At 56.3% G+C, this 26,808-nt stretch overlaps 2 protein-coding genes across 8 annotated transcripts in view; one reads left to right on the forward strand and one right to left on the reverse strand.

Annotated features, from left to right (window-relative positions):
- EDC3 (enhancer of mRNA decapping 3) overlaps positions 1–12,033 on the forward strand; it is a 61,162-nt gene extending 49,129 nt beyond the window's left edge. For 5 of the 6 annotated variants that reach the window (XM_011282969.4, XM_019832045.3, XM_011282968.4 and 2 more), the window contains exons 5-7: positions 4,078–4,231; positions 6,679–6,896; positions 9,554–12,033. In XM_011282969.4, coding sequence (XP_011281271.1) covers positions 4,078–4,231; positions 6,679–6,896; positions 9,554–9,888 — 707 coding nt within the window. In that variant the 3' untranslated portion in view covers positions 9,889–12,033. The remainder of the gene's footprint in view (positions 1–4,077; positions 4,232–6,678; positions 6,897–9,553) is intronic. The other variant, XR_890413.4, reaches the window with a different exon arrangement.
- A 355-nt stretch (positions 12,034–12,388) lies between these two features.
- On the reverse strand, positions 12,389–26,447 carry CLK3 (CDC like kinase 3). Of its 2 annotated transcripts, none has more exons than XM_003986949.5 (13): positions 26,318–26,447; positions 22,690–22,841; positions 21,856–22,072; positions 19,896–19,992; positions 19,552–19,618; positions 17,104–17,220; positions 16,252–16,418; positions 14,960–15,054; positions 14,740–14,869; positions 14,405–14,487; positions 13,911–13,990; positions 13,523–13,613; positions 12,389–12,884 (listed from the first exon to the last, which is right to left on the reverse strand). In XM_003986949.5, the coding sequence occupies exons 2-13, from the start codon at positions 22,839–22,841 to the stop codon at positions 12,708–12,710; spliced, it is 1,473 nt and encodes a 490-aa protein (XP_003986998.1). In that variant the 5' UTR covers positions 26,318–26,447; the 3' UTR covers positions 12,389–12,707. The 2 variants fall into 2 exon arrangements, with proteins under 2 accessions (XP_003986998.1, XP_006932433.1); XM_006932371.5 differs by having other exon boundaries at positions 26,270–26,379.
- Positions 26,448–26,808: the final 361 nt, after the last annotated feature.

The following is a 26,808-nucleotide window of genomic DNA, read 5'->3' on the forward strand; positions in this document are numbered from 1 at the left end:
CCCTCCACCAGGCCCCGTGCTAACACTGAAGGTACAAAGAAGAACAGGTTACAGCAGCAAATGAGACGTACATGGTCCCTGCCTTCATGGAGTTTACAGTCTGGCAAAGTAGATAGTCCAAAACAAAAAACAAAACAAAAAACAAAAAACAAAAAAACCCAGTTATTTACAAGTTGTATTCAGCACAGTGAAGGAAATAAGCAGCATGCTGAGACTGAGGGCTCTTTAAGCTGAGACCTGAAGAATGAGGAACCGGCCTTGAGTGTGGGTAGAGCGTTGGAAGAGAGAAGAGAGGCCCCAGAGAGGGGACAGGCTTCCTAAGGCCAGAAGGGAGTTGAGGTGTTTAGGAGCCAAAAGGCAGCCAAGGTGCCTTGGAGCATGGTGGGAGTTGGGATTTAAGGTGAAAGGGGTAAAGTGAACAGGGCCCAGATCATGGGCCCTAATAAAGAGTATTAAGAGTATTTAGGCTTCCTGTAACACATTCTTCTTTCAGGGATACACTGGACACCAAATTTCATTTTGTGGTAGCTTTAATGTAAATCTACAGGGGCTTTCTTGTACACTGTGGGTCTGAGGGTATGAACTTACTGGTGGTTTTTACTCCAAAGAAGAACCAGTGTGTTTAACTACAGAGAACAAACCGATGGTTATTAGAGGGGAGGTGGTATGGGGATGGGTCAAGTAGAATGATGGGGATTAAGGAGTGCACTTGTTGTGAGGAGCACTGGGTGATTAAAATAAAAACTTCAAAACAAAACCCAACCAGTGTGATATTGCCCCACAGTTGAGTGACCACCACTAAATGGAATCAGCATTCATAGCCCCAGAGAAATCACCATGCCCGTTAATGAGCTGTGCTCCTCATTGATAAGACCTGGGATGCACACAGCCTTTCTAACCAAAGGGCCATGTCTGTGTGAGGATTGAGTTTAGATCTGAGATGACACTTTGTGGTGGGAGCCTTGTTACATAACCGAAAGGCTGGGAGGTTTGAGGGACAGGGAGGGATGTACATGCAGAGGCCGCTGGAGAAGGTTTGGACATGGTGCTTGAGGGTGTGAGAGTGTGTATATATGTCCATAAGGGAGGCAGAGGCCTGAAATAGTATGTAGTGGAAGGAGCCGTGTGGAAGTGACAAAGGCCTGAAGAAGGGGAGGCCACAGCAGGCACCGGGCTGCTGGCCAACGAGGCTGTATTGCTCTCGCAGCTTTGTGCTGCCGAGTGAGCTCCTAGCCTGTATGGGGTGTGCCTGAGTCGTTTTCCTTGATACCTTAAGGTTAATTAGATCCTAAGATGTGCTCTTCTTGTCACGAACTGGCTATAATCCTGTCCCCCTTTCTGGTTTCGCCGACAGCTGTAAAATACATACTAAGAGAAACCCTACCAACTGATCTTACTGCTTTGGTTCCTGAACAATAAGGATCCACCTTCCAACCCAAACATAATTAGGCTTGGCTCGTGTTCAGGTTTGGCAGTGTTATTGTTTGCAATTTACACGCTATGTTCTTGGTTCCCTTCCTTTGGAGTTTATTTTATTCCCTCTGCTTGTTTCTGATAAGCCAGTCTGACTGGTTGGACTTTGTGTGTGAATGTGGAAAAGGAACATTTTGTGGTGCTTGCACATTCCTTTCAGAGAAACTGAGTAGGGTATGGTGGAATCCTAGACCCTGTAACTGGCAGACTGAGCAGGAAGGAATCCTGGCCTTGTCTTTCCCTAGGCTACAAAGTGTGCCGGTTCGTCAACGGTGACCCCCTCACCCCACTTCCCCGGCCCAGATCAGTGAGAGGCTGGTCATTGATGTGCAGCTCTCTGCTGTAGCATTTAACCAGCCAGGGTTTGGGGTAAGCTCTCCTCTCCCTGTACTGTGAGTTCTGTACCCTTAAGTGCCGAGGAGACAGGTAGCAGAAAATGCTCAGTCTGCCTCCAGAGAGCCCTCAGAATGGGAGAGGGGGTGCACATGCACGCAGCACACGACGTAGACCCAGAGAGAAAGCTTGATTTGTAGGGTGGCAGGCTCAGACTCACTGCCTTGATCCGTTTCAGATCCAACAGAAAGCACATAACTGGGTGAAGAAGTGCACAGGCTCGAGGGAAAGCTCTCTCTTGCGTGACTTTGCAGGTAAAGAGGGGTTTGTAGTAGGCGGGTGCATGGCTTGTCTGACAGGTTAGGGTTGTTAGTGACTTATGACTCCCGAGAGTTCACTGGACCTTCTCACACCACTGTCAATGGTTCCTAATTAGTTCTGATAATATGTGCGTGTCTGGAGCAGGCCGTAAAAACGACTGTTTTAATCAGCTGTTGACATGCAAGGTCAGGCTGCAGCCTCCCTAGAACTGACATTTCAGAGAGTGGGAGAGGAGACAGCCTGTGTTCCTAATGGCGCTGTTTGTGCCAAGGCGGGAGTAGGACTCAAGCAGGTGGAGGGGTTCGGTTAACCCGCAGGATAGTGTCAGTGTGGATGTGTAGACTTCTTGTATTATCATCATTACAAAAATTATTATTATTTCACCTTCCCTTGAGAGGATGTAGACCTTGGTGCTTTGGGTTCAGTCTTTGTGCTTGGGTTCCTGTTGTTCAAATGTACCAGTCTCGTTCTGTGTGGTTTTAAGAATCTGTGTAGGGAGGACTGGATCCCTGGTAGAACTTCAAGAAATTATTCCTGAAATGATCAGTGAGGAAGACAAGTTTTTCTATAGAGGGTTCTGGAACCAGTAGGATAATGATGAACTTCTTGACAACTCCTACCATAGAGTTAGGCCAGACCAGAAATAGCACCAGGATTGCATCATGTGTATGTTTGAGTACTTGATGAGAACCCACCTCTGTTGATGAATGTTGCTGAGACAAGTTGAAGAGGTGGGGGGCCAAAGAAGTGAAAGGTTTTATTTCCCTGCTTTGAGGAGTTTACAGTCCAGTATAGATGAAGACACAGGATCTAAAAAGGCACCTGATCCAGCCAGACAAAACTAGTTACCTGCAATCCCATGATGCCTTGCCAGTTGGAGTCTGTGTATCAGTCTGTTGGTCCGTAAGGCCAAAATGGGACTCTTTGGCAAAAGTCAAAAGACTGCTCCCTTGGGGCCAGTCCAGTGGCTTCTAGTATTTGTAAGGTGGCATCGGTTGTCAAGATGAGCTGCCCATTACAGATCACAGTTTTTTACTTCGGCATTTCTTTCCTGTCCTGGTTTTCCTGGGCCCTGAAACAGCTCCTGGTGTGTTGGAACTGATGCAGGTAAGACTCTTTCAAGTGTACCAGCTACTGCAGACCTCGGCCTCACGAAACCAAATACTTTCCATGGTGTGCTTTCAGTGACTGTGATTCTCCCTAACATTTATTGAGTTTCTTTCTTTATGGCAAATAAAATGTTGAAGATTCTTCTCAGTAGCTTGCTTTTTTCTATGTACTCTTTCCCTGAGGTAGAAGTGTTAGGTTACACTCAACCCCAGATGGGGAGAAAACGACAAATTATTTGAGGAAACAAGTTGCTCGTTGAATTTCTTAAGCAAAGAGGAAGGAGAGAGTAGAAGAGAGGACGAGGAGGAGGAGGAGGAGGAGGAGGGGGGAGCAGATGGGAGCAAGTCATCCGGCCTACACAGTGAGCAGCAGGGAGCAGAGTGTCAGGAGGCTTAGCGTCTGTTCCACTTCTGGGGAAGAAGTCCTGCTTGTGAGGACTAGCCCCACTGCCAGGGATGGCGTTCCCCCCACTTTGGGAAAAGCGTGTTCCCTTCTGACGTGGCCGATAGGTTGCTGTTACATGCTGTGCCGCCTTTTCTGGTAGTAACAAAATTGATCTTGGTAGACTTGGCTTTTATGGCTAAAGCTAAATTGCTAAGAGCACTGAAGCTCGCCTCTGCTCTTTGGTATCATGAACAAGTTGTTACCCCCTTCCCGTCCACTACTTGAGCCCTGGAGGGCTGCATAGCACACCCCGGTCCCGATCAGGCAGATGGGCCAGGGGAGGGTTGGTCTTAGAGTCTTGGCTCTCACAGAATCCTGGATTGAGTACACCCACTTGTGGATCTGGTTTCCTGTTATCACTTACCCTTTCTCTCCTCACCTCCTTTTGAACTGCAGACTCGGGCCTGGTTGTCCCAAGTGTTTCCTATGAGCTGCATAAAAAGCTGTTGTCTGTGGCCGAGAAGCACGGGCTGACTCTGGAGCGGAGACTGGAGATGACAGGGGTGTGTGCCAGTCAGATGGCATTGACCCTACTCGGAGGACCCAACAGGTAAATAAATGCCTCCAGACCGGCAGGAGACAGAATGGTGGGCAGGTGCTGCTCGCCGAGGAGTTTGTCAGTGTGAGTCCCTCTGTGAAGTCACTTTCCTGGGTGCTGCGAGGGGTTTTTTGCCCCTCTTAACCCTTTGACCCTTTCTCTCCCTGATAATAGCTGGTTCATGACACTCCTGCTGGCCACCAGAGGCCTGCCTTCTGTGAGCCTTCAGAGACGCAGCCTTTGGCACTTGTCATTCACTTCAGACAGGCTGGGATACAAATCAACCCCAAGTTCCATATCTGAGAACTTCTGGAGCCACCCTGACAACTGGGTGTGAGAGCTGGAGTTCGGTGCCTTCCTACCTGCCCTTGGGCCCAGATATTAAGAGCAGTGCTTAATTTTATTTGTGGTCATTTACTGAGATCATGCGTCAATCCTTGTGCTAGGACTAGGGACACAAAGAAGAACGAAATACTGCTCCTGCCCTCCGGAAGGCTGGTGAGGTCTCCAGAAAGTACGATGCTGTGGTAGAGGAAACAAGAACGTACAGGAAGCCACAGTCCTACTCCAGGCTGGGCAAGTCAGTTGTCCTACCTGGAGCAGCAGCATCTAAGCTGCGTCCTGCGGAGAAGGGAGAATTCACCGGGGCAAGCAGGAAGGGAGGGCAGGAGCAGGTGTCGGGAGGGAAGGCGCCCAGGGCAGAGGGAATTGAGGGCATGGGAGTGGCCGGGATCTGGAAAGTCACTCTTGTGTGGCTGGAAAGTAGGGCTTTGGACCAGCTGAGCAGTCGGGAGCTGCCGAAGAAACAGCAGTGTGGGGGCAGGGTGCGAATGTCCTCACCAGGTCACATTCCTCTCCATCTGGCTTCTTGGGGCCAGTTGTCCTTGTGCCTGTCTTCTCCCTGCGTTGGAACTCTCAGGAGGCCACCTCCAGCTCCTTTGCAGTAGTTGCTGGTTTTCCTTTGAGAAAGATCACCACAGCCAGTAATCTTTGTCATGTGTGTGGGGTCCCATATGGTTTATCACTGTGCTTGCACAACAGTGTTGAATTTGATCTTCATAACTTCACTTCGAAGGTAAATCTAGCCTGGTGTTTGAGGCTGAGCAGGCTGAGGCTCACAGAGCTGTAAGACTTGCCACGTTGACACTGCTGGTACTTGGTGGAGCCGGTCTCCCGCCCAGATAGGCCTGGACTCTGCCCCCTGCCGTGGGGTAGGCGGTGCCATGGTCTGCTTTGAGTCCTGACAGGGTGCCTCTGTGAGAGGAAGAGTCCGTTTCAGGAACAGACACGGGTGAGTCAGACGCCACAGCGCAGCAGTATCTGTCCGAAGGGAGAAGTACTTGTCGTATTTCCTTAAGATGCAAACGTAGTGGGGGAAATGAAATGGTTTGGTGTATAGGTAGAGTGCATTGCTAAATTCCCTAGAATTTATTTGGAGGACAGAGGTTTCCTTTTTGACTTGAACAGCATCTGTCATCTTCCTCCCTTTGGGAGAGTAGGTGACGGTCACTGCTAAGCAGGGACCTGAGCCTGTTTTTTGCTGTCGGTCTCTAGTTGCCTTCTGCCCTGGAGGCAGAGCGTACTGTCTGTGGGTTGGGAACAGCTCCAGAGTTAATCCTCCAAACTTCCTTACTTGTGGCTCAGCTTTGAATGGCAGGAGCTGGAAGTGACTTCGTCAGGAAGTGGGTATCCAAGGGAGCTGCCAGCCTAGGAGACCAGGAAGCCCCGAGCCTGCTGCCTCCACTGTGACCAGTGCTATAATGTGTCAGGCCCTGTTTAAATGCTGTCTATACCTCCATTGATCCACACAGCATTCTAGGGAAGAGGTACCATCCGTACCTACGGTGTTGCCCTTATTAGCTTACTGGCAGCTTGGTAAAGAGAACTTGGTTTGGCAACTGATTGAGGATGATTTAGAACTGCCATTTTCAGTACTTGCTCTGAGCTTCTTAGGAGTTGAGCCAGAGTAATCCTGGAAGACGTGAGCCTTGAGCTGGATCTCAGAGAAAACGTGGGTCAGAATTTGACAAGGAGAAGCAGGAAGGAGCCTTACAGGTACAGGACAGAGCGGGGCCAGCCTTGCTTCAGTGGAGCAGCATGTTGGGGAAGAAGAGTGAAAGCTGTAGAGGTAGAGAAGTGTCTTTGCTAAGCAGGATTTGGACCTCACAGGGCACATAGAACAGTTCAGTGGTTTGATCGGAAAGCAGTGTTCTGGCAACCGTGTTATATGGAACAAGATCTGGGTGAACTGCCTAGTGAGAGGACCCAGCAGATGAAATGACACTGATGTGTGGGACAGGGCCAGTGCCACCCTGTAGACCTGGGATGCTGTGGATTTTGGCCCCCTCGGGGCCTGGGACTGTCAAAAACTCTGAGAGCAACGGGTGCACTTGTCTGGTTTAGGGTGCAAGGGATTGGCAGGTCTGCAGCTGATAGCGCTTATTTACCTTCTGTTCCAGGTTGAATCCCAAAAATGTTCACCAGAGGCCTACAGTGGCCCTGCTGTGTGGCCCCCATGTGAAAGGGGCTCAGGGGATCAGTTGTGGAAGGCATCTAGCCAACCACGATGTCCAGGTCATCCTCTTCCTGCCCAACTTTGTGAAGATGCTGGAGTCCATCACCAACGAGCTGTCTCTCTTCAGCAAGACCCAAGGCCAACAAGTATCTAACCTCAAAGGTGAGCATTTGCTAGGGCTGGGCTAATATGGCAAGCCCCCGCGCACCCACCCACCCCCGCCCCGCCCCCTCTTGGAGCTTGGTGGTCCGGTGCTGCCGCCCAGTGGTGGCATGTGGAAAAGCACCACAGGTGTAAAGTCTGTTCTGTCTGTAAGTTTTCGTGCATAAAGGAAGTACTTAGGGTATTGACCTGCCTACTTCCCATCCCTTCACTGTCCTCCCTCTCCCACTTCTCATATGGAGAGCTGGGGACCCATTTGTTCATTTTACAGAACAGGCACTACTCCTGACACTGAGGATGTGGTGGATTTTTTTTTTTTTTTTTTTTTTTTTTTAAATCCATGCTTCATGGACTTAGGTTCTGGTTAGGACAGACAAAGAGACAAATAAGTAACGTTTCCATTAGGTCAGATGGTGGTCAGTGTTACGGAGACAAAGCAGGGAAGGGAGCTAGAGAGTGTTGGAGTGTTCGAGAGCTGGGTAGAGAGTAGCAGAGACCTTTTAGGGTCTGGTTGTAAAGAAAGGACCTGTGGGTCACTATAAGGGTTTGAATGTTAACCCTGGGTGAGATGGAGAATCACTGGAGGAATAAGTAGAAGGAAGATAGAATCCATCTCAGGTCCCAAATGATCATTGTGGCTGCTGTTTGGAAGTAGACTAGAGGTTTACAAAGAGAGGTGTTAAGAGGCTCCTATGATACACTGGAACACAGGCTGGTGATTCTGGTAGAGGAGGTGAAGGGTGGTTGGTTTCTAAATCAGTTTTTAAGCTAGAGGCTGCAGATTGGATATATGCAATGTGACAGGGAAGGGTTAAGAATGACTCCAAGGTGTTTGGCCTCAGTCACCTGAAGGATGGAGGTGCCATCCTGAGATGGGAAGATTTGTGGGAAGAGGTTTGGGCAGGAAGAGCAGAAGCTCAGGTAGAGGTGCTCAGTGGATATGCAGGTGGAAATGTTGACTGATACAGATGGGTCCGCAGGTGGGTGAAGGGGTCCGGCCTGGAGGGCCAAGTATATAGGTCGGAATGATCCCTGATGAGCTTGGATAAGCTATCTCCTAGAAAGAGAGAACAGATAGGGAGTTCTTTGTTTAGAAGTCAGGGAGGGGGCGCCTGGGTGGCTCAGTCAGGTTAAGCGTCCTGACTTTGGCTCAAGTCGTGATCTCATGGTTTGCAAATTCAAGCCCTGTGTCAGGCTCACTGCTGTCAGCACGGAACCTGCTTCAGATCATCTGTTCCCCTGTCTGTGTCCCTCCCCCTGCTTTCCCTCTCTCTCTCTCTCTCTCTCTTTCTCTCTTTCTCTCTCTCTCTCAAAAATAAATATTCAAAAAAAAAAAAAAATCAGGGAGTTGAGAGACCAGCTTAGGAGAGTGGTCAGTGAAGGAGAAGGGAAACCAGGAGAGCTAGGCACTTAGAAGGTAAGTGAAAAGCAGGGGTGTGGTGCCGTCAGCTCTGCCAGCAAGCAGCTCTAGGTTAGGCTCAAACGAAGACTAGGAATCGACCACTGGATCTAGCAGTGCGGAAGCTCCTGATGATCTTGACCAGAGCAGTTTCGGGGGGGGGGGGCGGGGCAAAGTGATTGGAGAGAGTTTCAGTGTGAGCTGGGGAGGAGTGGAGAGAAGAAATAGGAGGAAAGGGCTTTGCCAGGGGTCAGATGGCAAGTTGGGGCCAGACCCTGGGCCAGAACCTCAGTCTCCTATCAGGCCAGGCTCCTGTGTGCACATAGAACATAAGACAGCACTCTTACTGTTGAGAGCCTAATGGCCCACAGGGACATCCCCCGACCCCTCATCATGGTGGCTTATTCTAAGTAAGGAAGCCATGAGTCCATAATTGAGAAATATCATTTCTTTAGGCCAAGAGCCAGGAAGGGGGCCTGCTGTGGGTTCCAACTCTTGAGATCTGTAACATGATGCCCTTTTCCAGGTAGTTCTTCCTCTGGCTACCCAAAAAACCTTCCTTTTTCAACTCTAGAAGCTAAGTCTGAGGATGGTCTGAGTTTGGTCTGATTTCTTCTATTCTCAGTTTATCCTCTTAGGTTGGTCAAGACTTAACATACTTGTTGAGACCTCTGTTTTTATGCTGTCCCAGAGGCTTGGTTTGAGCAGGGAAGCTTTTTTAAATGCCTGGAGAAGTGATAGGTTTCCCTCTCCATTCTTAAGATTGGGCTGGAAGGACGGCCCATTTCCATGAGATGGGAGGGCGGGATGAGCAAGGCCCAGCTGGTTCCTGAGGTGTGAGTAGGCTAGCCCAAGGCAGAATAAGTAAGTGTGTGTTCTCTTCTGGCCTGCTTGCAGTTCTGGGGCCAGTCAGCCCATTTCTGCTGGGCTCTGGGCAGGGCTCCCCCTTCTCAGAGCTTAGTCGGATGTGCATTCCTGTGCCCAGAGGTGGCCTGCACAGCCATCAGGACAGTGCTTCGGCCTGGGGGTCTGTGAGAGGTCAGTGGTCCGTCGGGCTGACATGCCCTTGGTGTCTGGTGCCCAGCCCAATTAGGCCTTGGAATTTCCGGAGCCTGACCCAGTCTTGAGAAAGCCAGCCTGTGGCGAGGCTCGGAGTGGTGTCAGAACAAGGTACCCTTGGGGCCACGTGGGCTCTAGTCCCTACCTGGGCTGCTCTCTACTTAAAGCGATTCCCAGATGGTGCTCTTTCCACCTGCAGATCTGCCCACTAGCCCCGTGGACCTAGTGATCAACTGCCTGGACTGCCCCGAGAATGCCTTCCTGCGGGACCAGCCCTGGTACAAGGCAGCTGTCGCCTGGGCCAATCGGAACCGGGCACCGGTGCTCAGCATAGACCCTCCTGTGCATGAAGGCGAACAGGGCATCGATGCCAAGTGGTCACTGGCTCTGGGCCTGCCTCTACCACTGGGGGAGCGTGCGGGCCGCGTCTACTTGTGCGACATCGGCCTCCCCCAGCAGGTGTTCCAGGAGGTGGGCATCAGCTACCACTCACCCTTTGGCTGCAAGTTTGTCATTCCACTGCACTCTGCCTAGAGGAGCTCTGGGCGCTGCAGTCCCCTGCTGCTCCGGACACACTGAACTTGACAACGAACGCCTTAAGGATGTGAAGCTTCATGGACCTTGTTAAATTTTTTTGCTTTTGGATTTGTTACTTCTGTGAGAGAACAGATCATATTTAAAAATGACCTGTCACCTGCCCTTAGCCGGGGAAGGCTTTCCCACTGGGTGTGCGGGGTGGGTGGCAGGCTGAGTGGCTCTAGGCATCTCTACACTTGGCCCCCTTCGCGGCTGGGTGGGGCTTTGTTTACAGACTTAGGCAGCTCACAGACCCGTGTTTCAGGTTTACAGTCACTGGGGCCTGGGCAAGCACCTTGTGGGATGGGGTGGGTCCTGTTTGGGGGCCCATCCTTGCCGGAGCTTGCGGCTTCATCTCCCCTGCTTCCCTAGCCGGGCAGCCCCACCTTCTGATCATGTCGAACTGGCTGTGCTGCAGTTGCCCGCTAGAGGGCAGACTTGCACTCTGCATTCATTTTGAGGGCTTTGAGGAGGCTTCCTTCCCAGAGCCCCACCACAAGTTGATTTGGGGGCTTTTGACCCTTTCTCCTGAGCAGATGCAAGTTTTATGCTGGGATTTCTTTCAGGGGTCCTTCCTTTCCACTCCCATCGCTCCGAGAGGCAGGGAAGGGGGTGACATCAGGATGGTTTTACTGTATTGGGATTTTATACTGTTTTTCTGTTTTCAGCATAGGTAGTATAAGGTTATGTTACTGTAGAACCACAGTGCCCATCTTGCCAGCCGTGCCCCCCAGCCCCATACTCTCTTTAGCTGGGGGCAGAGCCTTTGCCTAGTCTGGGGCCAGAGCCCTCAGGGTGCAGCTTTAATGTTCAGTATTGGGGAGGTCCCTGGGGGAGCCTGGTGCTGAGCCAGAAGAGGCTCCCTGGTGCTTCTGTATTCGGCTACCACTATCCCACCCCAACTTCCTTGCCTGCATATGTACCCCAACTTCCTTCTGCCCCCCCCCCCCCAATCTTTCCCCTGAAAGGGTCCTCTGCAGCTGTCATCCCAGAGCAGGGCGCATGCCCCTCCCCTGTCTGGGCTCCACCCCAGTTCTTACAGTGTCTGGGCTTTGAACCCTTTATGGTTGTCCACTCTAGATGAGTAGGCTTGGGGCCAGCCCCCTATCTCAAAGATGCCAAAATGAGTCTAGTTCTAGATGAGCTAGCTGGTGGGGCTCAGCCATAGGAACATACTGCTGCTCAGGTCCTAAGGCAGTAACGCCCTTGGACCTTCACAGGCTTAGGCCTACTGGAGGCTGGTTTCAGAACAGGAGCTGTGCCCTGGAGTCCCTGGCAAGGGCCCTTGCAAAAAGCTCATGCTTTTAAAAGCCTCTTTCAGGAATTCAGGCTTCCTTCTGTTCTCTGCCCACCCACTCTGGTTAAGGCGGCGAGTGGGAGGGCTCGCCAAGGATCGTGGACACAGGGTAGGCCCTGGTACCTTGGGTTTCAGGCTACTTATCACTTTTCTTATAGGAGCATAGCCAGGAGCAGATGAGGCAGGGCAGAGGGCTGGTCCCTCCTTTCCTCCCATCCTCCCTCAAACAAATTGTCTCCAGTAGTGGGAGGAAGCCAGACTATGAGCCTTGTCGTGTGTATCCTCCCTGAGCTTCTGCTCACTCTCAGGGCCAAGAAGCTCCCAAGATGGGGCCCTCTCTTTAGAGGCAGGGCCATAATCTGAGGAGCAGTGCTGGATTACAGGCATCGTATGTTGTAAGCAACCATTAAGCAGATTTCGGGTGCCTGCCTGTTAATGCAGTTAGGCCCCCCCTTGGGTACAGTGGAAGGAAGAGCTCGAGGAACCCCAGCCCAACGGACCCTGCTTGCTCCGGTAAGTTGCAGTGGCCCTGGGGTGAGGACCGTGTTAAGGGACCACTGGGAGCTTATGCCCAAGCCTCTCCGTCTTCTCCCTGCAGGTGGCTCTGGAGCCTCTTCCTGCCTTCAGCCCGGGCCTTCTCCAGTGGTATTAAAGATAAGCATGATTCCTCTACCTTCGGCTCTTTTCGGAGGCCTCCTGCCCCCCAGTGCCCAGTCCCCAAGGGGCCCCAGTCAGGTGGTCGACTATCACTCCTGCAGTTCTTGGGGAACTAAAAACCAGCACTTAAAATAAAGCTGAATGACGGAGTCCTGCGCTCTGTGGTAAATTGCTGTGTAGGCTGCAGTGAGGTACCGCCACTCGGGCCGTAGGAGCCCAGCTTGATCATTTCATGTCTGACAGCCTCCAGGAAACCAGCTGTCAGGCACGTGGGGCCTCAAGTGCCAGCCGGTGACAGGGCTGGAAGAATACTAACACTAGGCGCCCCTGCCCAGGTGCAGTAGGCCGCTTCCCCTAGGTTGCACGGGCTGAGGGGAGCAGGTGCCCTCCAGCAGGTTCCCCCCACTTCTGAGGCTCTTCTTCTGGGCCCAGAGGGACCCCTGGCTTCTGTCTTTCCACTGGCTAGCCCTTCCGTGCCCAGTTCACACTTAGCTCTCCACAAGCTGAACTGCTAAGAAAGACTTTATTAATCAGGTAGGGGGAGGAGAAGGCAAGGAGCCTGGAGACGGACACACCGGTACCAGGGGTTACAAACAGTAAGAAACACTTTATTATAACTTTACAACATATAAATAGCTTGGGTCAAATCTGTGCTTTCTGGCAGCCGGGTATCAAGTCCCCTCCCCTGCGGGCTCCTGCCTTCCTTCACATTGCACTGTTCGTTTGGTGGCTCTGGCCCTGGGGCCCGGTGGTGGTGGAGGTTGGAGAAGAGGGGCCGGGCGGCCCAGTCCCGCTCTCCGTCGCACGTGGTGGCCTGCGTCTGTCATCTGCTTGGGTTGCGGCTGGTGTGGAAGGACCGCTCCTCGGGGGTCAGGCCGGCAAAGAAGGGGTGCAGCAGGGCCTCCGCCAGTGTGATGCGCTGGGCAGGGTCGAATTCTAACATCCTCCTCATCAGGTCAAACAGCTGCACGTGCTCCAAGGAGTCCTGGAGCATGTAACTCTGCTCAGGGACACAAGGTGCCTCAGTGTGACGGCAGGGCTGTGGGAAGCCTCGCTGCGGGGGTCAAGGAGGCAGTGACGCCTCCCCGGAGGACTAGTCTCCCCTCCTGGACAGTGAGCAGCTCCTTTCCTCTCATGCCCGTGTAGAGCGTTTTGCTCTGAACTTGTCAGGCTACTGGGCGTCTTGCTGGCTTGGTGCCTCTGCCCCCACATGCAAAGTCCTGACAGGTGGGTAGAAATCACCTCTGCAGGATTCGCTTGTCCGAGCACCAAATGCAGTTGCCAGAGGCTTCCGGGCCGTGTCTACGTGTCCCCTCCCCCTCCCCTCTGTCCTGCCTAGTTCTTCCCAAAACTGAGAAGAGAGAGGGACAGGAGGCAACAAGGTTTCTGACATCTGGCTCTTCTGCTGTTCCCCAATTACGTCCATAGCCACCCTCCGGGGAAGGGGTAGGGCTCAGGGCCCCTCTGGGGCAGTTTGCATGAAGCCCCGTGCCTGCGCCCAGCAGCCTCGGGTGCGGCCCCAGGCAGAGCCCGGGCCAGGAGGCCGCCTTTAGCAGCCTGGCCTGTCTCTGCTGTGTGTCTGCCTGGTGCCTGGGGTCTCCCTGGCCTGAGGGGAGCTGGGGGAAGCCAGAAACTGACCTTCAGAGGTTTGCAGTTCTCCTTCACATACCGGCCATCAGAGCTGTTCTCATCCCAAACCAGGCCCCCCTTGTAGAAATATTTCTGCTTCCTGAAAGTGAGGGAAAGGTCAAATGGTAGGGGTGGGAAGGGGCCACAAGTCTCAGGTGGGGGTTGGGGTAGACCGCGGCACTCTGGGAACGGCAGCAAAGCCAGGTGGGGGTCGGGGTTCCTAGCCGGCCTGACCCAGCAGGGCAAGCGGTCCGCCGAGTCTCTCGGTGTGTACGGCAGGGAAGGCCGCTGTGAGCCCCGAGGAGCCAGGCTGTCCCGGAAAGACAGGCTCGTGACCCACTGCCAAGACCGGAAAGGCCCCAGAGGCCAGCCCCAAGGGCGCTACCCGGCTCCTTACCTGGTACGGTGGATCATGTGCGATGGGATGGGCCCCAGGATCTTCTCCATCATCACTAAATGTTCTCGGTTCTCGTGGGTCTATTGGAAGGTCGTGGATAGAGCAAGCAGGGGTCAGTACCAGCCTCAGAGAAAATAAGGGACAGAAAAGACGGGCAGGTGCCCTCCCTGCCCCAGGAGAGGCAAATCCACCAGTGGAACAGCAGCCCCGGTCTGTGACCTGGCGGCAGCCCGCCAGCCTGTTCCCTCAGGGTCAGGCTCACACCCCTCAGCCTTTCGGTGGACTCATCCATCACCACACACCTCTTCCCAAAACGTGCCCTGCCTGGGCCCATCTCTGCCCTTCGCTCCTCCTGCCCTGGCCCTCCATCCCGAGGCTGAGCACCAGACTCCCCGACTGGTGGGTGGTTGAATTGAAGGGCTCCCCGCACCGGCCCCGGCACTCGCCAGGGGAGCAGCGCGCGGGGCAGCGCAGTGACGCGGGATGGGCCTCACCTGGAAGAGGGTGAAGCCCCGGTAGTACTCAAAGAGGATGCAGCCAATGCTCCAGACGTCACAGGGTTGGGCCCAGCCCAGCTCTGAAAGCCAAGATGGGGAGAAACCATGAGATTCAGCCCTGTGCTCCCAGCCGAGAGGTCAAAGGGCAGCGGCCACTCCGGCTGGCAGGACTCTTGCCCAGACCTCAACAGGAAACCCTTTCTCGGGAAGGCCAAGTCGGCAACCGCAGTGACTCTAGCATCGGTCCCTGGTGGCGGGCACTGTCTCTATCCGTACCCTCCCCCCCAACGGCTGTCCACTGGATCAGGGCCGGGGGCTGTACAGTCACTCACCAAGGATCACCTCAGGTGGGCGATAGTGACGGGTGGCCACGATGGTCGTGTGATGCTCATGGTCAAAGGTGGCACTGCCGAAGTCAGCTACTCGGATGCTGGTGTTCTTCACTGACTTCTCCTCACAGCTCTGACAGGCAAGGGGGGCGAGCCAGGTCAGGAGTCCGTGCCATGAGCGACCCACCCCAGAGCACAGCCTCGGCCTCGCCCTGACCGATACCTTGTGCTCATTGTAGAGGGTTTCAAACTCAGAATTCACAAACAAGATGTTCTCTGGCTTCAAGTCTGTGTGGGTCAGTTGGTTTTCATGTAGAACTGAGAGAGCGGGAGGAAAAAAGCAGAAACTTGAGAACCCTGGCCGCCTCTCTGGTCCTCCTGCCAGCTCCGGGCCGGCTCCCTCCTCCACAACCGGCCCGCCAGAGCCTTGCCCACCCCTAACCTCAGCAGCAGGCCAAGGGATACCAGACTGTGTCCACACCGGCTTCCCTCTCCACAGCTCTCTGTGCTTGGGGCCTTGGAAGGTCCTGACACTCTATGAGAGGGGCAGGGGAGACTTTTCCCACTTAGAAAACCTCCCTTCACCTCCTCTGTGGGGGCCTGGCCTCCTGAGCCTCTCTCACCAAAGCTGCAGCACCAGCCCTGGCATGGGTCCCTCTCCCCAGCGCAGCTACGCGATCTGCAGGGCCCGGGGCAAAATGAAAACGCAGGTCCCTTGATTCAAAAGTCATTAAGAATGTCAAGGTGGCGGGAACAACGTTCAACTAACCACGGGGCCACCCGTGAAGCACAACCTAGGCCTGAGCGGACATACCTACCATTTCCTCCGGCCCCTGCCCCACCAACGGTGGCACCCGCCACCTCTCACTTTCTGGCTCCAGACCCCCTTCAGCACGCTGTGACCCACTTCTCCCCAGCACGGGCCCCTCTCTTCTTCAGAGTGAGTTTCAGCACGTGCCGGGCTCTGGGCCCTCACTGCGCCGCTCACCTTGCTTGGAGTATCCGTCCCCCTCCCCACCATCTGTGCGGACCGCATACAGCCTAGCCCTAGGCCTGTCTACCTCCTCTCTGAGGAGCCTCTGTCCTGCGCTGCCCACAAATCCTGCAGTGCTGAGCACGTGTGCCACCAAAGAGGCTCTTAAAGGCTGGCGGGCAGATGGGATGTGATGGCCAGACAGAGGGTGTCCGTGTGGGCAGCGCCTGGGGGTGGGGTCTGCCAGGGCAGGCTTTGACCTTTCATCCTCTGCAGGAAGGTGAGAAGGTACTAGTAGCCGAACTGATTACAGCCGCTCTCCTTCCTTCCCGAGTGCCTGTGGCACAGGTGGGCTCAGGAGGCCCCTGGAGGGGACTGAAGCTTCTCCATCCTCCCAGAGATTCCCACCTGAAGGCTTTTCAACTAAAGGGGCCCTGGTGTCTCTCAGGCCCCGTAGAATGGCGTGCTGGTGTGAACGGGGGAGCGTAAGACCGCCGGGCGAGTTTGCCACCCCACATGCCCCGTGAAGTGTGGTCACTTACATCTAAGGGCGTGGCAGAGCTGGTAGGCCATGTGCCGGACGTGTGGTAGGGGGTAAGGCTGGAAGTTATTCTCCTTCAGGAACTCAAAGGTGTTCTTGCCCAGGAGCTCAAAGGCGATGCACATGTGACCGTGGAAGTTGAACCAGTCAGACATCAAGACACACAGGCTAGAGAAGGACGATGGGTGGGGGGCTCAGGCTCTGCTGGAGGGCGGGGGGCTGGCTCCCCGCCCCTCCCTCAGGTGAAGCCAGTCCCCACTCCGGGCCACTGGGGCACGTCTCCCCAACAGAAGTCCCCCAGACCAGCTCAGGGCAAGGACTAAAGTTCTGTTGCTGTAGGGGGAATTCCGGTCCTAGGTGTTCTGCCCCATCTATTATGACCTGGGCATAATCCCTACACCTCAGAGAGTGATGGCATCACACACTTTTTCCAGCTCCCTTAACCGAGCTTCTCGAGTCTGCAGGGCTCAGCGCAGTGCTCGTGGGAGAGGAGCTGCTTAGCCTGTGTGTGCGGAGGTGGCTCTCCTTCGGAGCTCTCTGACCATGCCAGAGCCCCAACGGCTTCAGGCGTGCGTCTTGTCTACACCTGCCGTGACCCCCAAGGCCCCTATTCACAGAATAGGGGGCTTGGGGGACTGCCTGGGAACACAGAAATGTTTGGGGTGGAGGCTGGACTGAAATCCAAAGGCTCCTTTGGCGAGACTCACTGGCCCAGCTCCCCTGGCTCTGGGAGCTGGGAGCAGGCCCGGGGCCAGTGAGAGGACATGGCTCTGCCCCCGGGTCTAGGCAGCCGGGGCTGGAGGGGACGCCATCCCCACTGAAGGCTTCCCTCCTGCTCCCGGCCGACACTCACAATTTGTTCTCTTTGTCCTTCTCCTTGATTTTTTTGAGAACATTGATTTCTAGTCGGGCGGCCTCCCGGTACTTGCCCACGTTGCGGATGATCTTCAGGGCAACCTGAGACTTCCCTCTGGGACCAGGGAAGGAAGTGCACGTTCTTGTGAGAAGCGCCCCGGCCCGTCCCCCCACCCCCACCCCCACCTGGCACCTCCTGGCAAATACCATCCAGGACTCCAGGAACAGGGCCTGCTCTGAAGACAGCAGACACCGGACACCCCTGCCACCCAGGTGACACCAGACCTCTACTCTCCCCTGGCATCTGTGAGTTAGCGCTCTTGGCATCCGTGCCAGCCTAGGCTTATCTGATGTCAGCCAGCTGCCAGCAACCAGAGGGCAGTGGGCAGAGGAGCAGAGGCCTAGCCCACGGACCAGCACCAGCTCACTCAGTAACCCAACCTGTAGGCCCGTCAGCCCTGACCCTGGCCAGGCCATCCCACCCAGAACTTTCTTGCAGCACCTCCTGACCTTCCTAATAAGCACGTCTCCAAACAGCTCCCCCTGGGGTGGGGGTTCTAGGGGGGGGAACGAAGCCTTGGCAAGAAGGTTAAGGGTGCCAGTAGAAGGGCGCCCCGGGGAGCACCTCATTGGGAGCCCCAGGATCACTCCCTTTACCACACTCCCTGCAGCCCCACCAGCCTGCCTACCAACCGGCCACAACATTTCTCAGAGACCACCGAGCGCCAGGAGTCCTCTTTGGTGTCCAGTGAGGATTTTAACAATTCCTGCCCTGCATTTCCCAGCCCCCAGCCCTGCCCCGCAGGCCGCCTGCAGGATGCCAGCAGAGCAGGAGACCTGCTGAGATTTGGCGGCCGGGCCCAATGGCTATCAGGGAGGGACAGCCAGACTTCAGAGGCCTGGTGGGGGACGGGAGTGACACAGCCCTGGTCCACAAGGACGTGACACCGTGAGGTGTCTGGGAGGCTGGCCATGGTGCCTAAGGAAAGTCTCCCTGGCCCCAGGGCAGAGGCATGTTCTGGAGAACACCCGGTTTTTCTCTCCCTATCCCGTTTTCCTGGATTTCCAGGGCAGGGAAGGACCTCAGAGGAAAGGCTACCCTGCTCCAGGCTCCTAGAACAGGACCCCTCAATGGCATTCTCCTCTTCAACACAGGGAGCTCATCATTTCCACAGGCAGCCAGCATTAGGGCTGGAGGGCTCTGGGGATAAGGCCCTTCCCTTTGCTGAGCTGGAGGTCACCTCCTCATAACACCCCCACTGGCCAACTCCCTTTGGAGCCCCTGAAAGTTCCCTGAGCCTTGTGCCTGCCCGTTAGGGACTTGGCTCGGTTTCCCTCTGGTTGCTCAGAATGCCACAGCCCAGAGAGCTCAGCTGCGCCCACGTGCCACAGCTCGCAGATCTGCCACATGTCTCTCTGGCCAGTGTGGTCTACCCATCGCTAGGCCCACTGGTCCCAGCCCGGACCTTTTGGGCCCTGCTGGGTCCGAGGGGTGTTGAAACAGGAACTGGGAGCCCAGGGAGGTTTCCTCGCAGTCACCGTCACCACCTTATTGGGGACGACAGGGCTAACTGGATTGCTGGCTCTAACTGTCCTTTCCGAGCTCCCCGTGTGGTGGTTCTTGGTGCCAGCCCTCAACAACTGGGGGTACAGGTAAACCCCGAGCGCGTTCTTCACCTCTAACACCGTGGAAGGGTCGGGACAGGTGGCACGTGGCTCAAGTGAGACAGCATGGACACGAGCACTCTGTAGCCAGCGCACCAAACCAAAGAGAGTGCCATTAAGGGAGGTCACGGGCTCCAGGGAGGTGGCCTCCCAGCCTAAGGTAAGAGTTCTGGCCTTGAGGAACGGCAAGGGGACGAGAGCGTTTCCCTGTTCAGCCTAGAAGGCAGCAAGGTTCCCCCGAAGCACCCGAACACACACAGGTATACCCCCAACTCTACCTGAGCACACTCAGAGGGACCCACAATCAACCCTGGCCACCTCCGGGGAGGCGACGGCCTGTGACGTAAGAGAGCCCGGGTCTCTCTCGACTGGGACGTGCGTGGCCTCTCAGGCAGGCCTCCGAGGGTGGGGGCCCATGCTTGGTGTGGGCGCAGCAGTATGTCAACCCCCCCGCCAGGCCCAAACCCTAAAAGAGATCGCAAGACGCGGCCCCAGACCACGTAAGGGCCAGGGCCTTGGCCCTGCTCCAACACCCACCACCACGGCCCTGGGGACGTGGGGCAACGCGGGCAGCCCCGCTCACTGGCCGGCACTACCTGGGCAGGGGTGCGCGTGCCTGCGGAACCCCAGGAATGTCTCCCGACCTTCGGGGAGCAGAAGAACCCCAACGCGTGCAGGTCAGCACCCTGCTATGGTGCTACCCTTCAAAAAGCAAAAGGATAAACCGATCGCCGCCACCCTCAGGAGCCCCAGGCTAGCTCTTCCCAGGAGGAAGGCTCACCTGGCGTGGTCCAAGCACTCCACCACCTTGCCAAAGGTGCCTTCACCCAGGTTCCCCACGATCTCATCTAGGAGAGAAAAGAAGCAGGGCGTGAGGGTCTGGAGGGCAGAGGGTCGGCAGCTCCTGCAAGTTCACAGCATTCAAATTCTCAAAAACAAAAAAGGTTTCTCTCTCACTGCTACACTCTTAAAAACAGAAGTTGCTAGCGTCTGTGTCATTCAGGCAATTACTGGTGGCCCCGCTAAGGCGCCACGCGCAATAGAGGCCCCTCCGGGCAGGAGAGGTCTCGTCTAACAAGGGGGGTAGAAAGTAGAGAGGTAAAGTTTTACGAAAGGTGGCTGTACATCGCTCTTGGAGCCAATCGCCGATCCGGCACACCAGGTGGCCCTCCTTGTCATCTTCCACACTCCGGCTGCTGCGCTTACTGCTCTGTTGGCTTCTCTGCATGCACCGCCCCCCGAAACGCCATCCGACCAATCGCATGGTAGGCGGTTCCGATTGACAGATTGAGGTGTCAGTCAAAGGCAGAGGTGGAGACGGTGAGGAGCCGGTGGGTTGGTTGGTTGGATTTTCCAGATCCCAGCATTTCATAAGGCACACAGCATATATAACGATAGGGATATTGCAAGGGACACGTCAAGACACAAACTGACTTCAAAAACAGAAAAGTAAAAACAGCTACAGGTATGTAAAGAAAACTCGGACATTATCTAAGAGAAGGGCGCCGCAAACGCTCAGAAAGACGACCAGCCTCTGCTGCCGGGGGGCCGGGCCACGCAGAGAGCCACAGCCCGACTCCCTTCTCCACTGAGTGTCCCCCTCCCGGGCCCTCCCGTGATGGCTCCGGCCGGGACGAAGACGCAGCGAGAACGGCGCAAGAAGGTGGCTGGCTCAGCCCGGGTCCGATCGTCCAGCGTGGGTGGCAGCTGCAGAACGCCCAGCCCGTCCTTGCCTGCCTCTGTTTGCACACGCAGCCCTGCACGTGCCCGACAGCTGCCACTCAGAGCCAAGCTGCTACCTGCCCCCAGACAGCATCCGAGGCCAGACTTCACATCGCCACCAGAAAAGGCCTTCTGTCAGCAGCCCTTGTGCCACCGGCCTCGAGCGAGGAAGGAGCCCGGGATCCTCTGGGCCAGCCGGCCTCCTACCACGATGGCCCACACAGGCCCCAAGCCAGCTCCTGCCCTGACACCCGTGATACTCACAGGCCAGGCCATCCTGAGCCTCGTGATGACAGAAGGCACCAAAAAGAGACGCAGCAGAGCCACAGACCCGCACCGCCATCTGCAGCAGCGTGTGGCAGTGTGCGGGAGGCCACCAGGCCACGCAGGGCACCTGCAGTCAACCCTCAACCCGTGGCCACTCAAGGAAGTCCAGGAAAGCTGTGCAGAGAAGATGCCTGGCTGCCTGTCCTCCGCCACTACTCCTCAGGCCGGCGGGAGGGAAGAGGGGTGGGGAGGAGAAGAGAAGACAGCACGTAACCCGAGAGACACACGAGTGGCCTTCCTTGCAGGGGCCCGAGTGCCGCAGGGGCTCCCAGTCTCGGCAGAGAGCTATACAACCTCCGTGCTAAGAACACCGCCAGGCCCCGCTCTTGGCACGCGGCCCGCGAGCGGACAAGGCCTGGGGCTGCGGGCCTTTCTGCCATTTCTTCCGGTGCGCGATCACACAGGCAGCCCGTCCCCCTCATCCTGACCGCCTCTCACAGGAAGAGGCTGGTCTGAAGAGGGCCTGGCTGGAGGTCGGAGGGGAAGCTCCCGGTCTGAGCTGACTGACAGGCAGACGTCCCCTACCCGCGGGCACTCCAGCCTCCAGGCCTTTCGGGAGGGGTGTTGAGACGAGACCGCGGAGGTGGGTGCCGTCCACACCAGTCAGAACACGCGGCTGCACGTGCGGGCAATCTCTGGGGGGGAAGGACCAGGCCACGCAGCTCCAGACCGGCAACCCTATCAGGTTCTCTACGTGTCCCTAGCCACTCGCGCCATGTGGCCTGTGCCTGGAGCCGTGCGGAGACATAGACAGGCCGGGGGCCAGCCAGCGCCGGAACCAGAGCCCCTATCACTGCCACTGCCAACGGGCCAGAAGACAGAGGAGCCGGGCCTGCTGCTCAGCCCTGCACCTGGACCAGACAACACACACACACACACACACACACACACACACACACGCACACGTACACGCGCACACACACCAAATGCGCGTGCACGGGGCTGGCAGTACTCACCCACACCAGCCAGCCTGAGAGAAGGCTAGAAAGAGGTGAGGCCTTTAAGCCCCAGCCGGCACACTCTGGCCACCACTCACCGAGGAGGCGCTGCTACAAGACCTGGTGCGGCGTTTGTGGCAGTGGTGGGCGTGCTTGCGGGTCCGGTACGGCTCCCTCTCCCGCGACCGCCGACGATGATGGGAACGGGAAGATCCGTAGCAGTCCTCTCCAAAGGATGGGCTCCGCTCTTCACACCGGTATGTGTCACTGTCGCGGCGCTCCCGGTATCTCCTCTGGTAGGGCAGGCGGTCGTGGCTGCCAGGAGGGGGACGAAGACACTGGTGAGATGGGGACCTTCCTCCCACCGGCCAGGTTTCTGCTTCTGGGCCAAAGGCATGTGGGGAGACCCCTACACAGAGCTCACAAGGGCAGCCTGTTGGAGCTGAGGGGAGGGGAGAGAGGGTGTATGTGTGAAGTCCAGCCTCCAGAACCTCGGCCGCTGGTGGCAACTCTCCAGTGCAGGCGGCAGGGCACCAGGGCAGGTGAGCAGCGAGAGGGCTTCAGAGGGTCCCAGCGCCCCAGAACTCCCTGTGGCTGCTAAGACAGGGCAAAGGGACCAACCTCTGGAAAGGACAAAGACTGTGTTCCTAACCCCATCGAGGAAGGCTCAGGGGTCAGCAGGGAAGATGCTGGCTTTGAAAATGGGGGGACGTGGCTGGAGAAAAAAAGGCTCAAGGATAGAGAAAGGGGCAGCAAGGACGGCAGCGAATACGGAGGCCCAGAAACGCATGAGGTCAGGGGCAGTAAGCAAGGTGCCGCAGGGCAGAGGCGGCAGGCAGCTGATGGGACCCAGGGCTGCCACACGCCTCCAGGCCGTCTCGCTGGTCCCAGTGAGGGAAGGAGCCCTTTCCTCCCACCTAATCCCCTGTCACCTTCTGGACCGAGATCTCCGGGGCGGAGGCTCCCTTCGAGACGGATACCGCAGCCTCCCTTCGTGCTCCCGACTGTAAGACCTCCTCCTCTTCCATCGGTAGCTCAGGTACGGGTCTGGCTCAGGGGAGCGGTATCGCTTACAGTGATGCATCTAGGCCACAAGGAACAGAGAGCCCTGCTAAACACGCAGCCAGCCACCTCTAGCCACAGGGCTGCTCGGGAAGCCTAGGAGCTCCTGAAGAAGAGGCCCATTGTTCTGTTTGGGGGCAGCCCCTCCCAGGGGTTTATGAAGTGAAGAAGAACTCTGAGGTCACACTGGTCAAACAGCAGACAATGGGCAACACCCTTCTCCACCAGTGAACAAACAAACAGCTGCCTCCCCAGCACAGCACCGTCGTCCTGAGCACTCGGGGCACCAGGGGAGCCAGCACAGGTGCGGAGATAGAATGTGGATTGGGGGCGGTGGGTAGGGGGTGATGGTGAGCACCATCACAGGAGATCAAGGCCCGGGAGAAAGGAGAGCCTCCTGGGTTCAATTCCCTCCTGTCTGTGGGGCTGTATGAAGCGACTGGTCTGCAAGCCAGAGGCCAGAGTCAAAGGGCTGTTGGCAGGAAGCCAACACACAGGAGCAAAGGGTGAAAGCCCTCAAGTTTAAAGCCAAGTTGCCTGGCTGAAACCCTGAACTGGACCCCACTCAAGGGAGCAAAGACCACACACCAATGGGAGGAGCCATAGGCAGAGACAAGAAGACCAGCCCTTGGAGAAGGAGGTGCACAGGGTCTCTCCAACATTCCCTAGGCCATCTGAAGGTCTGGCCAAACAGACGTGGGGGTCTGGCCAGCCCCTGCTGCTGCTCTATGCTCTGTCTCAGCACCAGTAAATGATGCCAGCATCCTCAGGGCATCCAAGTTTCTTGTCCAAGGCCCCTCAGGCCACCTGTGGTGCCATGCTAAGCAGTGCCTCCCCTCTAACTGTACCACTACTGCCCCCTTCCAGATTCCCTGTTCCAGTACCTTCTCCTGTGCTCATCTCAGGAGTAGCCGGAGGGCTGAGTGCCTGGCAAGCTTGTGAGCTTGGAGTGGCAGGCCAAAAGGGCCCCACCTCACTATCCCTGTTCCGCAGGGACTTAAATCCACCACAGGAAATTGCCAGGCTAGATCAGACACCAGCTGGGAAAGATGGATGTGTGAGAGCAGCTCCCTGTTCCACCCACACCCAAAACTCTGACATTGGCTCCATTGGAAGGCTGGGCCAGAGACGGTGGCCAGCCTTCCTCCCAACCCTTTATTTGGCCTTAGCCAACCTCCAATGGTGGTCAATCCTGGGCTTGCCTGACTAAGCACATTTGGACAAACCCACTGCGGCTGCTCGATCTCCTGAGAAGGGTCTATCAGAAGAGCAGAATGCAACCGCTCCCCTTGGATGAGCAGGGCAGCAAGGCATATCTGACTAAAGCCCCAGAAGCTTCTCCATGATCCTGAGAAAGTCACTGCCCTCGATCTCCCCCCCAGCAGGTTTCTTCTCCTATCCACCTGGAAGCCCAGGGCGCAGCAACTCTTAGAGGTAAATACTATGTAAAATTACCAGCAGCTCCCCCAAGCTTAAACTGCTGTTCTGTTTTGATCAGGTGACTAATGTTTCACTGCTTTCCTGCAATCACCCTGGGTCAGGTGCCCAAATTATGGAATGAAGGCAGCATCTCACACCTCACTGAGTGACACGGAAGATGCTCCAGTGGCCAGGCAGAGGTCTGCCCATCCTCGCTGGGTGGACAAGGCGCCAGAGCTGGAGGAGGGACGTGGTTTGGTCTGCACCAGGCCAAAGACTCCCTCCTGAGACCTAGAGGATTCTTAGGTCTGTGCGTGTTCATGTTAGTAGACCGAGCACAGGTTTAGAGTCAGACAGATGTCAGGCTGAATCCTGACACTGTGCCACTTCTAGCTGTGTGCCTTCAGGCAAGTTAACAAACTACTCTGACCTTCAACTTCCTCTTGCAACAAGGGGATAGTAACTTCTTACAGGGCTCTGCAAGGATTAAATCATGCCACTTCTTTAACATGCCTAGCACATGCCTTCAGGTCAAATGCTTTACTGAAGTCAACTTTTTCGTAAAAACAAAAAAAAGTTCAAGGTAACACCTCTGGGTCTATGTTAAATGCCTTAGGGCATAAAGGATTTTTTTTCCTCCCTAAGACCCTTCCTCAAGGAGAGAGCGAGCTCTGGGTAGAAAACCCTGAACTAAATCCCAGTGCTGCCACTTACTGGCCTTGTGACCTTACATAAGTCACTCTAGGCCTCGGTTACCATACCTGAAAATTGGAGATAACACCTCCCAGCCAACTTGGCAAAGGAGATGACAGGTATGAGAGCTATTAAGTACCACATAAAGTAATCACAGCAGAGATAACTTCTCCCTTAACACATTCTGAGCAGCTGAAATTTTGGAAATACCAGATATCCCTCATTATCTTCCTAGTCAGGGCTCTAGGTCCCATTTCTCATCAATTACCTCTGATTCTCTGAAACGCCAGCCTATGGATTATTTAAAGAGGTTAAGGGTCACAATTATGTTCAGGAAGGCTCTACTCTTACACAAAGAAGAAAGAGATAACGTAAAGGAAACCAGGCCAAGGATGCCAGCTTTTCTCTAAGCATAGGCCTAGTCGGCTTCTCATTTGCTGTTCCTGGCCAGAGAACTGGGTTGACGAGAAGAGCAGCCAGCCAGGTCAGCGTCTGCCCTCCCGGTTCCCAGCCACTCCAGCGCCCCATGGTTATTTTTGGCTGACGCTGCCCCACCACTGCAACCTCAAACCTGCCACCTTACAAGTCGCCACCACCGGGTGAAACGCTCCTCCTTTTCAAGGGCATGGAGGAGGGAAGCTGGAAGATCGCCAACTCCGCCTCGACGGGGGCCTGGCTCAGGCAACTCCCACCCCAGGTCCACACCAGGGCACCCGCACCCGGAACTAAAGCACACAGGGACTCCCGGACCAGGGAGCAGCCCGGGCATTTGTACTGTCAACTTGGGCTGGCCCCTCCCCCGGGCTGGAGCGGCTCCATCATCACAACAAAACGCGTTGGAGGCCCGCGGCTCTCGCTCGCGTCCCTTCCAGACGTGCCCTGGGTCTTAGAGACCTGAGCCCCTTCCCCCATAACCGCCGCCAGTGGCGGCCAGGGGAGACTCCGGGGGCAGGCGGATGGCCAGCCTGAGCCAGAATCAAACTCCAGGCCGCGCGGGGAGGAGGAGTCTACAGACCCAGCCTGGAGCCAAGGGTATGGGAGGGGTCTGAAGGCCCCTCCAGGCTCTCCCAGGTAGGACCCCGGCCCCATTCCGCGGGAGGTGCAGGGCCGAAACTGAATCCCTGCAGGGGCCTCAAAGGCAGCTCAGATTCCGACACCGCGGGATCCAGAGGTTGGGGTCTGTGGTGACCGCCCCTCCGGGGGAGAAGCGGCGGGTCAGGGGTGAGAGGTCGGGGCCGCGGCCAGAGGCGGGCCGAGGAGGAGAAAGAAAGAGAGTAGGCCGAGACCGAACCGGCAACTCGGGGACCCGTACCCAGCACGTCCTCTTCACCAACTCACCCCCCGCCGCTGCCGCCGCCGCCGTCGCGGGCCCAGGCCCACACTCACCGTCTCCCAGGATCCGGCTGCGGCTAGGCCCCACTCCCCGCTCCGAGCGCCTCTTCCGCTTCCGGCTCCGGCCTCCGCCCGCGGCGGCCCCGCCCCTCGCGTGACGCAGCCGTCGCCAGTCCTCGCTCGACCTCGCTCGGTGGTCTGGTCGCTCTAGCCCCCGACTCGAAGGCTCTGGAGGACCCGTCTTCGCCGCCCCGGTCCAGGCGACAGCAGTGGAGACTGGTTCCGGGAGGGCAGAGGGGACGTCCCCGACTGCGGCCCGCCCCCCGCCGTGTCGCGACGCACGTAGGCCCCAGGACTCCGCAAGGGTGCCGTCCCGCGCTGCGGGCTTTGGGAGCCCCGACCCGGCCGGGGATCGTGCCTGCTCCTCGGACCCGACCCCCACCCCCCCGTGCCCGCCAACCCTTTCTGCGCGGAGAAGCGGGCATTGTTTCGCTGACGCCTCAGTGAAAATCGGACGGGCCTTGAGCGCCCGCCTGGCCCCGGGA

The sequence above is a fragment of the Felis catus genome, chromosome B3 (genome assembly GCF_018350175.1).
Source record: "Felis catus isolate Fca126 chromosome B3, F.catus_Fca126_mat1.0, whole genome shotgun sequence".
Classification (NCBI taxonomy): Eukaryota; Metazoa; Chordata; class Mammalia; order Carnivora; family Felidae; genus Felis; species Felis catus.